At 50.0% G+C, this 12,546-nt stretch overlaps 1 protein-coding gene across 5 annotated transcripts in view; it reads left to right on the forward strand.

The window, feature by feature from the left end:
* Positions 1–12,546, forward strand: part of TGFBRAP1 (transforming growth factor beta receptor associated protein 1) — a 51,475-nt gene that overhangs the window by 24,525 nt on the left and 14,404 nt on the right. For all 5 annotated transcript variants that reach the window (XM_082357448.1, XM_082357450.1, XM_082357452.1 and 2 more), the window contains exons 3-5: positions 1,907–2,101; positions 4,114–4,268; positions 12,069–12,151. In XM_082357448.1, the coding sequence (XP_082213574.1) occupies positions 1,907–2,101; positions 4,114–4,268; positions 12,069–12,151 (433 nt within the window). The remainder of the gene's footprint in view (positions 1–1,906; positions 2,102–4,113; positions 4,269–12,068; positions 12,152–12,546) is intronic.

Raw genomic sequence — 12,546 nt, forward strand, 5'->3', positions numbered from 1 at the left:
TTTTGAATTTCTGTTCCCCTGGTTACTAAGGAATATGGGAACCTCTTCAGGAATTTATTAGCTATTTGCATTTTGTTTTCTGTGAATTACTGATGCATATCCTTTGTTTTTCTCTTGAGTTAGTCTTTTTCGGAATGATTTTAAGAGACTTTCAAGGGTGGAAAGGAAATACTGAAGGGGAAGGAATGTGTTTCCTTAGTAGGAGATGCACTTACACACACACACAACACACACACACACACACACACACACTCTCTCTCTCTCTAAGGCTCACTTCTCTGTCATCTTGACAGGGTTTCGGTTGGTGCTACTTACGTGACGAGAGCCAATATTTTAAGTGTGAAGCAGAACCAAACAAGTGTTGTACGTACAAGTGGCCCCTGCAGGAGGTGCCCCAGATTGTGTCAGGCAAGAGCACAGCGTGGACACGCATGTGAGATCCCACCTGATACCCATTTTCTCTTTTTATAAATTTATTTATTTTATTTTATTTTTTTGGCTGCATTGGGTTTTCATTGCTGCACATGGGCTTTCTCTAGTTGTGGTGAGCGGGGGCTACTCTTCATGGTGGTGCGCGGGCTTCTCATTGCAGTGGCTTCTCTTGTTGCAGAGCACGGGCTCTAGGTGCGCGGGCTTCAGTATTTGTAGCACACGGGCTCAGTAGTTGTGGCTCGCGGGCTCTAGAGCGCAGGCTCAGTAGTTGTGGCTCACGGGCTTAGTTGCTCCGCGGCATGTGGGATCTTCCTGGACCAGGGCTCGAACCCATGCCCCCTGCATTGGCAGGCGGATTCTTAACCACTGCGCCACCAGGGAAGCCCCTGATACCCATTTTCAAGAACAGCCTACTTTAGAGGAAAAGAGCTATGTTTGTACTTGATTAAGTACAATACATTTCACTCTTTGTAACCATGGAAAATTTAGGAGGGTCAGTGATTTCATAGGCTTAGGGATTTTGCTCCTATCATATATTTGAGATACTTTCCATTGTTTTAAAGTACTGTCTGTATTTCTCTGTCTCTCTCCCTCTCCCCGCTTCTCTGTTGTGTAATAGAAACCGTTTTTCTACTGTAGGAATATCTAATCATTTGCAGGCAATAGCACGCTGTTTTTTGTTTTTATTGAAGTATAGTTGATTTACGTACCATGTTTTTGAAGGTGTTTTATGTCAAGCACTTTGAAAACTGACTTAAAATGGATTGACTTCACTGGGTAAATGTGAATTTTCATAAACCCCAGTATCTATGGACTCTATCCAGCTCATTTGGAAATGTCGTTTAGTGCTTTATATACAAAATAGATGAACCGTGGTTGACTGTGGACATTATCATTGACAAACACTTAACAGCTCTCTGTTTTCAGTTGCAAGATTGGTTGTATCCCTGCATCAGAGAGAACGTGTATCCAGAATTAGACTTGAACTCTGAACAGAGACAGTTCTGGATAGGAAGCCTTGTAGAGTGCCCGGCACACAGTAGGTGCTCAATAAGTATCTGAATGAATGCGTTCAGTGTTGAGTGAATGTATAGGGAAGAGCTGGCACTTAGAAATGCAAACCCGTTGGAGGACCGGATATGGAAGCAAGCTTGTGAAGCTTCTTAAATTGTGTGAAAGTCACTTTTCCCCACATGTGAGGACATGAGCTGTACATACCTTCATGTGGGTACATGTACACGTTTTTAACGTCATGTTTAATTGGAAGGAAATACTGATGTAGACATCCTGGGGAAAGCGGTTCTCTTCACGAGAATAATCGTGGAGGGTCCTTTGCACACGCCACTGTTATATTATCTTTCCCAGCTCGAAATGTAATGAAGGGGCAGGTATTCTGCGTTCAGACACATCTACAGAAAACAAACAAGCAAAGCCCAGCGCTTTGAAGCCCTCCTGACCCTTCCTGTTTTCCCAGGCATGTTTGCCACGGTGGCCGGGATATCTCAGCGCGCGCCCGTGCGCTGGTCGGAGAACGTGGTTGGAGCGGCCGTCTGCTTCCCGTACGTCATTGCCCTCGACAGCGAGTTCATCACCGTTCACAGCATGCTGGACCAGCAGCAAAAGCAGACCCTGCCCTTTAAGGAAGGTCACATCCTCCAGGATTTTGAAGGTACTGGTTTCCACGGAATCTTAACAACATTTAGCTGTCAATCTTTTGTGCTTGTATTTCTTCACTAAATGCTATTAAGGGTCCATTGGGAACTTGGCCTCTTGCTGAGCATGGAAGACCCACAGGCAATGGTAATACAGTCTCTGTGCTTCAGGGGCACCGAGGTTAAAGGGAGATAGTGAAAAAAATAGCCACAGCAGTTTGAGAGCTTGATAGCAACAAAATAAGGCCAATTGGGAGAGCAGAGGAGGAAGTGTTTCCTAGAAGTATCAGGGAGGGCTTCCTGTAGGAGGTAGTATTTGAGCCAAACCTTTAAGGATGAGTAGGAATCTGCCAAGTAGATGTGGTGTGAAAGAACCTTCAGGCAGAGAGAAAGACACGCGCAAATCTGCACAAGAAGGAACTCTGGGCTCCGGGGCATGCAAGTGATTCACCGGGACTGTGGTGCCTGTTGTATGAGGAGGGCTGGCCTGGGTGAGGCCGCAGCGGACCAGGGCAGCCAGGGAGGGAGGGATTTATTTTACTTCTCCTTAATTTTATTATGAGCATCTTCCAATGTGCTGAAAAGTTGAAAGAAAAACAAAGTGAATCCCTGCCCCCCATTCACCTAGATTTCGTACTGGTTCACATTCTGCTGAGCAGTTTGGAAGTAAGTGGAGGAGACCATGGCACTTAATCCGGAATCTTTCAGCAGGCATTTTCCCGCGTGACCACAAAGCCGTTTTCACACCCCAGAAATGTGCTCTCAGCCCCTGCCTGTGGTCAGATTTCCCCGGCTTCCTAAGAATGCCCTTGATGATATTCTCTTCAAACCAGGAGCTAATCTAGATCTGTGCATTGCCCTTGCTGTGTCAGGATTGGGGCTCCCCAGACATTGCCCTTCCTGTGTTAGATGCTGGGGACGCAGACCTGCTGAGTCCCGAGGTCCCACGTGAAGCATGTTAGTGCTTGACTGGGGCCCTGACACGCGTGCCGGGAGAGCTTATTCATGACAGTGTTACGTGCTGTGCGCACTGAGGGGCGGAGGTGGGCACAGGGGATTGGTTGCGGGCACGCAGAGGCTGGGGACATAACCCACCCCCGGCGGGAACATGGGGAGACTTCCCAGAAGGAGGGATGCCAGTGCAGAGCAGGGGCAGAACCTCATCTGAGTGTGAGGACTGTGACGTAGGTTGACATGCAGGACAGATGACGCAGACAGAGAGCCGGGCAGGGAGGCCAGGAAGGGGAGATCCAGGCGGGGAGAGACCAGGTGGTGGGACTGGGATGGACACGGTGATTCCCAAGGAGGGAGGAGCAGAGGGAGAAGAAAAGGCTCGGCTGACCCTGAACGACCTTCAGACAGACAGACAAGGTCGTTCCACTGCTTCCTGGGAACAGGTGATAGTTTAGCTTAAGGCGTGTCTCCAGAGGGAGCAGAAATCGCTCTCAAAGCTTGGCAGGAGGACCTGTCTTGGGTGGCAGGTCCGACTCCCCAGTGGACCGTGCCAGGCATCACGGTGCCACGGGGCAGTGGAGGAAGGGAGAAGGTAACGCCGAGATCGGGTGATTCTGGATGACGGGCGAGTGTGAAATGTTATCTTGTGGTTCAGAATGTTGCGTTGTAATCTTAGTTTCCTGTAAACTGACTACCCTGGAGAGAAAAGAATTTTTCAAAAGTTTTATACGAGGGATAGCATAATTCTTGCTGCTTATTTTCCAGGACTGAGCTCTATAGCCTCATTATGGATTTGTTCAACTGGTTTTAAATTTATCAGCACTTCAGAATAAAAAAAGGCCAAACATTTTAACATCCCATACTTCGGAAATGTAGTGTTAAGAGTTCACGCTTTTCTGATGGTGGGAAGAAGGAAAGAGAAGCGTTCGTTTCTGGTTGCTGTGGGAACTCGGGGTTGGGGCACCGTGATGACATGGGTCAGACATCCGCCCGTGCCCCCCTTTGGGCGAGGCGGTGTGTTTTCTTGCCAGCGCTGTGTTCTTCCCGTTTCCAACCGTGTTCCACTTCTTCCCAGGAAGAGTGATCGTCGCCACGAGTAAAGGAGTTTACGTCTTGGTTCCGTTACCTCTGGAAAAACAAATACAGGATCTTCTAGCAAGCCGGAGAGTGGAGGAGGCTCTGATTCTAGCGAAAGGCGCCCGGAGGAACATTCCAAAGGAAAAATTTCAGGTTTGTAATCAGCGGGCCCCAGGCTGCCGGCTTAGAAAACGTTAGGCTCTAAGTGCGCCAGGCCCCCGCAGACTGCTCCCTGCCTGTCATTCAAGTTTCTCTGCGTCTCCACGTTGCACAGATAAGGAAGCAGGTTGCAGAGCAGCCGGACCAACAGCTGGATGAAGTCACGCTGCCGGCAGAGGCCAAGTCGGGATCTGAGCCTCTGACATAATTCCCGCGCCTAATACACCAAGTTGTATTTCTAATCAGCGTCCTTCTTCCAGAGGAGACTCAGGGCACAGTTGTTAGAGACGAAAAGAGGAACCTCAGGTTAATTTGTCTCCCAGTTCAGAATGTATATTTGTTGGGATGGGGTTGAGTTTGTAGAGTTTAGGTTTATGTTATCTACAGAAAAAGCTTTGTGAACCATCTAATGTTGTCGGAATCCATCTAATTCATTTCCTTAGGAGAAGACTTTTAGTGCATTTAAGAAACGCTAACTTTAATATCGTTGGTATGATCAATACCATTGATGAAACAAACACAAATTATTCTCATGTCTGATGACATCAGGTTTCCTAAAAATTGCTCCCTGATCAGTCGCAAGGTGGGTCCGGGTTACTCTATGTATTTGAGAATAATAAAGCGTAATATTGGTGTGTGCACGCTTCGTGTGAACACCTCAGTCCATCATTAAAAGTTCTAATGAGTTCATAGCGATCCCCTTCTTGTTTCTGTTGGCCAGGTTTTCAGGACGCTATGGTTTGTGGGATGTAGCTGTGCTTTCTGGCCTCTGTGGCTTTATGCTGCAGAGGGTAGATTCCGAAGGTGGAAGTCAGGACGTGTCATTTATGGTCACCGGATAAATATTGATAAACTTTCCATCTTTACTCCTCATTTTAAAAAAAAATTTTATTAAAGTATAGTTGATTTACAACGTTGTGTTAATCTCTGCCGTACAGCAGAGTGACTCAGTTATACATATATATTCTTTCTCACATTCTTCTCCATTATGGTTTATCCCAGGCTGTTGACTGTAGTTCCCTGTGCTCTGCGGTAGGACCTCGTTGTTCATCCGTCCTACGGAGAATAGTTTGCATCTGCGAAGCCCCCACTCCCAGTCCTTCCCTCGCCCACCGTATTCCTCATTTTTTAGTGAGATGATCTGTGAGCATTCAGCAGGGGGCAGCAAAAGCGCAAGGAAGAAACCCGTCAGTTCAGGGCGTGTTTCGGTGCTGAGAGCGCCTGTTTCTGCCGCGTTTTCCTTGCGCGTCCACGTGGGGGGGCGGGTGCTGAGGCGGCCTTGGCCTCTGCTCTGCTGCTCTCAGCTCCTCTCCGTCCCGAGAGCGGGCCCCGGGAGCTCATGGGCGTCTGGACGGGCACGTGTCGGGTGCCCCCTCCTTGCACACACCCATGGTGTGCCCATTTTCTTACAGAGGCTGCCCGTGTTCTTGGATTTTTGCTTTTCTCCCCCCGTTTTCCTGAGAGCAGCTGCGCAGTGGGTAGTGGATGGCGTTAGTGCTTGTCTCGCTCTGCTGTCCGACATCCCAGTGGGGGTTTGTCCACCCAGCACGCTCCCCGCCTTCCCCCTCTTGTATGCGCCCCAGACGTGCACCCCCAGTGGCCTTGAACTTGGCTCTCGTTCTCATGCCCGCGTGGCTGCCGGGGCCCCTTCTCCCGTTGTGCCTGAATTATTTTCACAGCCCCCTTTCCTGCGTGTCTGCAGTCCGTCCTCCACGGCCCTGCGGAGGGCGCTCTCTGACGTGTCCACCAAGCCCTTAGCTGGAGATCCTTCCGCGGGCGCCTTCCTGCCCACAGTCAAGTCTGCAGCAGGTGGCCTTCGCGGCCAGGCCCTGCCCGCTTCCCCGGCCCCCCGCTGCCTCCTTCCCCCCCCCCCCCCCCGTGACCCCGGCCTGAGCTGCCCGCCGCCTGAGCCCTGCACTGTGCAGGCAACTCCGGGAGCCATCCTAAAACACTTCTAATCCTGAAAACAAGTCAAGAATGGCCAGTGCCACCATCCAAAGACCCACTGCAGAGATGGCTGGCCTCTGGGCATCCCTGGGTAAATCCAGGCCAGCCTCGCTGCCCCATCAGCGCCCCGTGCTTTCACCCACCTCCCCGCCCTCCCTGTTTCCTTTACTTGTTATTTGTGCTATTTTCTATCAGTGGAGTGAACGTCTAAACTCCGCCAAGTACAGGTTTCGATACCTTGCTCAAATATGCCCTTCTCTCTGAATCCCCCCCCATCCCTGACTGCTTGCTCTGTGCTCCCACAATTACACGTGTTAACCTGTGACCCAGGGCCCTTTTCTTCTCAGCTTCTGCTCATCCCTCCCCGAGGTCCTGGGCAGACGCCTCCTTCTTTTTTCCCTCACACTCTGCTCGTGCCGGGGGCTGGACCACGAAGGACGCTGGATGAGCGACTCAGAGCTTTGAACTGGTCTTCAGACAGCTGGGCTCTGAATCCGGGAGCAGGAGGGTTTTGTTTAAAATAGAAGCATGAGAGGAAAAGAAGACAATATTGACAAAAACGTTCAGAGGTCATTTTTCATGCATGTGTATGCATTTTCAAGGGTTGCATGCGACTCTTAACAATGATTAAGTACATAACTTATTTTAACTTCAGGAGGCTTGTGACCAAATGCTAGACCCTGGGCTCAGAAAAACCAGAAAGGGAGAGAGAAAGGGACCAGAAGTTCAGGGGACTGGCTTTTCACAGGTCACCTTTCTCTGCATTAAAGTGAGCATCAGTTTTGCTTCACTGAGTTCTGAACCAGGGAGGGATTTATCAAGAAGTTTAACTGTGGAACTTGGATTAAAGGAATATCCCTTCCATACATCCAAAGGGCGAGAGAGCTTAGATCTTTAAGGAAGCCGAGCTTAAACCATATTAAGGTTTGGGATGCCATACAGAAAGAGGCAGTAAGGACACATTTACAGACACAGGTTTGGGTCAAACAAAAGGTTTGCTTGGTTTGTATCATGTAGTGTGGATGATATCATGTTTAAGTTTGAGCTCTGATACCTGTTTTGTATTTTTTTTTTTCTATTTCATCTAAAAAAGATTTCACTATGTATGTTCCAAAGACAAGAAAGCCCCCTTTGAAATGTAACCATCACATAAGTCTCCAAAATCAACACTAATTCCTTCCTAGATTGGGGTGTCCCATCTGCCCACATTTCCCCAATCATCCTGTGAATGTTTGTGTCTTACGTCCTTTTTATCCTTGGGGGAAAACCCACTAGGGCTGTATGGTGAGATTTCTCTGTTTCAGAGTCACGTGGGCCTGTTCTTCTCTGAGTGGTTCTGCCACCAACATATGACTTTTGTTTCCATTTGAATTTGTTTTATAGGGATTGCTTTTTAAAATCTAATTTCATTTTATAAATATGTTAAATAGGTACATAATTCAGAAGTCAAATCAACAAGACACAGTATATTCAAAGAAGTCTGTATTCTCTCTCCCCCTTCATCCAATGTCTTTGCCCTCCCTGACTCTTTCCTCCTCACCATCTGTCTGTCTGCTTTTGGTGTGAGGGTCGGTGTTTTGTTCTCATGGTTACCCTAACAGTATTAGCTTTGTAAAAGCCCTTTGGTTTTCTGGGGGTTTTTTTTGCAGGGGGTGGGGCTGGAGCTCCTATTGTCTGTTGTTTCCCCACTTCGAGCCGTATTTGGAATTGGCTAGTAGCCTCTTCCTCATCTTTCCCCCAGCATCTGTGCTGATGTAACACCCCTCTATCCCAGTCAATACCTGGCAGGCAGTCGGCAAGCATAGTGTGCTTTGCGCGCGATCTCCCCATCCTCCCCTAACCTTGGGGGTTCTGCTGTCTCCCCGACTCAGAGCGCATGGACGCCCACACTGTGCCGTCCCCCTTGTACCTGTCAGTCCTGCTTCTCCAGGCGCACGCACATTGAATGCTCACCGGCACCTCTCCTGTTGACAGCTCTGCAGTCGCTGGTTTCTGAAGCAGCCCAGGCTTCGGTCAGGACGGGCACCTGGGGACGTGCTCCCCGTGTGTCTGCATGTTGATTACGGCTCCTCTGAAGCCTTTGTACAGCCTTGAAGGGCAGTTGGGCTGGATAGAAAATCTTGGACTCCTGTCATCTTTCAATGAGAAACTTAAATAAGTTCCACCATTATCTTTCTTTTTTCTTTAATAAATTTATTTATTTAATTTATTTATTTTGGCTGCCCTGGGTCTTTGTTGCTGCATGCGGGCTTTCTCTAGTTGTGGCGAGCGGGGGCTACTCTCCGTTGCGGTGCACAGGCTTCTCATTGCAGTGGCTTCTCTTGTTGCGGAGCACGGGCTCTAGGCATGCGGGCTTCAGTAGTTGTGGCACGTGGGCTCAGTAGTTGTGGCTCGCGGGCTCTAGAGCGCAGGCTCAGTAGTTGTGGTGCACAGGCTTAGTTGCTCTGCGGCATGTGGGATCTTCCCGGACGAGGGATCGAACCCGTGTCCCCTGCGTTGGCAGGCGGATTCTTAACCACTGCGCCACCAGGGAAGCCCCCCACCATTTTCTTCGGGCATAAAGCATCTGCAGTCGAAAATCGGTTGACAACCTGAATTTCTGTCCCTTGTGGCGACTTAGTCTTTTGCTTGAATCCAAGGATCTTTTCTTTGTCTTTAGAGTCCGGTATCTCAGTGCTGGCCCTTCCCAGCAGATGGGGCCTGGGCAGTCCTTTTCACTCTCCACTGTGTCTCGAGGGGCCCCCAAGCTGCCCAGTGTCTCCTGGGGGGGACCTGGGGACCCACGTCCTCTTTCTGTTCTTCCCAGTCCCTCCCACAGTTTCTGACCCCACCCAGGTCCTGTAGCTAGTGGTGGCTTGTCCCAGTGGCTCGTACTGTGGGTTTGTGGGCAGGCCTTGTTGTTATAAATGGTGTCAGTGAGCTTGTGATTTTCTATCTCAGTTGTTTTGTTTTGTTTTTTAAACTCGTGATAAAATACACTTAACATAAAATTTACCGTCTTAACCATGTTTCAGTCTACAGTTGAGCGGCATTAAGTACATTCATATTGTTGTGCAGCCGTCCCCACCATCCGTCTCCAAAACCTTTCTCATCTTGCAAAACTGAAACTCTGTCCCCATTAAACAGTGACTCCCCGCTCCCCTTCACCCTACCCCTGGCACCCACCCTCCTACTCTCTGTGGATCTGACTCTTCTGGGGACCTCGCATGAGTGGAATTGTACGCTATTTGTCATTTGTCTTTCTGTGTCTGGCTTATGTCACTCAGCGTGATGTCCTCCAGGGTCATCATGTCGTAGCAGGTGTCAGCCTGTCCTTCCTTTTCAAAGGGGAATAATTTGCGTGAGTTGAGAAGTTTGTATTTCACCTCGGCAGTGCATATTAAGGAGGGGCCAGAAGATGAGGTACACTTTGAATCTGGTGCCAGAAAGACTGTTCTCTCCAGAAGCTCTTGTGTGATATTTAACTTAGTACAACCTTGAAAGCAGGTTCAGAAATCTCTAGAATAGAATCTTCTGTTTCACCAAATTTCCAGTTCCCCGAATCACAGACAGTAGAAATGTCAATCCAGAAATAAAACACTAGGAACGTAGGTGTGACTTCAGCCTCACCTCGCTTCCAGAATGCAGGCGCCCTTTACACCTGGCTGGCATCAGGCCCACAGCCTTGCACGGAGCAGGTGCGGAGTGGCGCTGCGTAGAGGTCTGTTTTGTTCGTTTTCCCTCTTCCCCTGAGAGTTTTGGCAGCCCCCTTACACTGATGGACACACTCATAAGTGCAAAGGACAGCTGATCCCGTCGTGAGTTAGCTCTGATGTTGGGGGTCTCGACAGACTTTCTGGTTCTCTTCCCCACACACCCCATGTACTCACCCCTCTCCTCCTCCTCCTGCCAGCCTCCCTGGCCCCAGGTCTTGTAGTTCAGCATCACCTGAGCAGGACCAGGAGGAGGTGTCAGCCACAGGGGACGCTCTGGGAAGGAGGCCGTCCCCTTCAGAGACCCAGGAGTTGGCTGCGCTGGGTACAGGTTCTGATTCAGTGGTGTTCTCGCCACAGCGGCACGACTTCAGCATCCAGGATGAAGGACTCTCCCTGGGCTTCTTCCAAGTCTACGTAGCATTCCCGGACTAGACTATAGAGAGCGACCCCCACACTCTTGGAAGTCAGGAGTGTTAGCAAAAGTAGTTTTTGTTTCCCTTTAGGAGGGGGAAGAGGGGGTGACATCAAATCCTGCAGCCACGAGGAAAAAATTGTCATTCAGCGGATTTCTCATCAGCAAGCCTGGGTGTGAATGAGAATTCTTCTGCCGCAGCTGACGGGTCCTTTCTATCCTTCTTGCTAAGTGGTTGGCCTTTGTTGCTTCTTTCAGAGACGGAACTGGTATTCCCTCACAGCAGAACCTGGCCTCGCTCCTCCTGTCTGCTTATTGCTGGCGGCATACAGAGGCCAGTTTTCCCCGTCAGACGTAGCTGGTGTCGGGGAAGAGAGTCATGAAAAAGCAACTGCCTTTCCTGCCGTCTCTGCAGGAATTGCTCTGCAGGGGCGGGAGGAGATGCCGCTGTGCTTTGGAGAACAAGCCCCTCTGAAAGCTGATCGGAAGGAACAGCCTTTAGGTGTCTCCACCTCCCTCGTTTCTGCAGGGGTAACAGTGTTAGCCGCCTGCTGTGTACCTGGGCGAGCCAGTGAGCGGGAAGAACGGGGCTCTAGAAGCAGGAAGGTCCGGGGGTTTCAACCCTGGCTCAACCACTTACACGTTAGTAACTCTGGGCTAAAAACTTAGCATCTCTGAACAGGATGTTCCTATCTGTAAAATGGGCTCAGCGAGTGACAAAGTGGAGTTTCATAAAAACTGATCAGGTCAATAGGTGATTACTTAAACAGCAGGTACTCTGCCAGGGTGTGGGGATGCTGAGATGAATCATGTACATGCCTTCAAGGAATGTATGGCGTTTCAAACGGCAGGATGGATGGAAAGGGGAGGAATTGAAGTCCTAGGGTCTTAAGCACAGTTAGAGTCTTTAGTTGTGAGGTGGTGAGGGCCCGGGCTGAGGTGATGGAGCCAGTGAGGACAGAGCAGAGATGGGTCCACAAGGCCTTTCAGACAAAGGTGGACAAAGCTTGAAGCTGACCGGCTGGATAGTGATGGGAAGGGGGTGGAATTACACCCCAGGGCACCTTCCTTAAGTGCGTTGCTATTTCTGGAAGTTACCAGAACAAAGGGCTCTGTGGTCCGGGAAATTTGGGTAGGACTGGATTAGACACAGATCAACGGCACTTTTATGGCAGAAATCCTCGGGCTGCGGTGTGGATGGGGCTGTGTATCACCGGTGCGGGGAGGGGACGGAACGCAGTCTCCCAAGCTTCGGCAGGAAAACCTGCGTATTTATCTGTTTATCGTTAAATGGGATGGGCCTTGTGCTCTGGGGGCGTGCTCAGAAGTGCTGGTGTGAAGAGTCAGCTCCACGAGAGTAACGAAGGATGGGCAGCTTCCGGGCTCCCAGGGACACCGGCGACGTTCACATCCGTCCGAGCACCGGAGGTGGAAGCAATCGAGAAAGCCAGGGAGTGTGGGAGGAGGAACACGGGTCGGGATGGATGGGAAATCCACGGAGGAGAAAGAACGATGCTTAGACAGAGAACCACTTGGTCTCAGGAATGAGGGGCTGATTGACATGTAGACGTGTATATGTTGAAAATCATTTCGTATAAGCCTCGTTTTCTCCTTACCTTGTAACTTCAGGTTTCCATGTAACAGTTAACAGTTAGCCTGGATTATGACCAGAAACTTCGTTCCTCCTCCTGTCGTGGTTCCAGGGCAGGTCAGAGCGGTGAAACGTGTCTTTCCCTGCAGGTCATGTACCGGCGGATTCTGCAGCAGGCGGGCTTCATACAGTTTGCGCAGCTTCAGTTCCTGGAGGCTAAAGAACTCTTCAGGTAATCTGAGGTGTCGGTAGCCAGCCTTGCAAGCGTCCCTCCGCGGTCAGACCTCCGCTGTGGCTGTGATGGGAAAGGCCGCCGTAGGTGCTGTGCTCCGGGGAGAAGTAGCGAGGCCGTCGTGCGTACACCCCTCACGCCCCCTGCCCCCCTAGCCCGAGGGTCACTGTCCTGTGTCTTGAAGGTGGGGCAGATAAGGGGCATACAGAGTGGTCCTCTCAGAGGAAAAGGCAATTCTTTTTTTTTTTTTATAAGGAATGTGGAATTTTTATTTTTAATTTATTATTTTATTTATTGATTTATTGATTTTGGCTGTGTTGGGTCTTTGTTGCGGCGAGCGGGCTTCTCATGGCAGTGGCTTCTCTTGTTGCAGAGCACGGGCTCTAGGCACACAG

The sequence above is a fragment of the Balaenoptera borealis genome, assembly GCF_965194805.1.
Source record: "Balaenoptera borealis genome assembly, chromosome: 15".
Classification (NCBI taxonomy): Eukaryota; Metazoa; Chordata; class Mammalia; order Artiodactyla; family Balaenopteridae; genus Balaenoptera; species Balaenoptera borealis.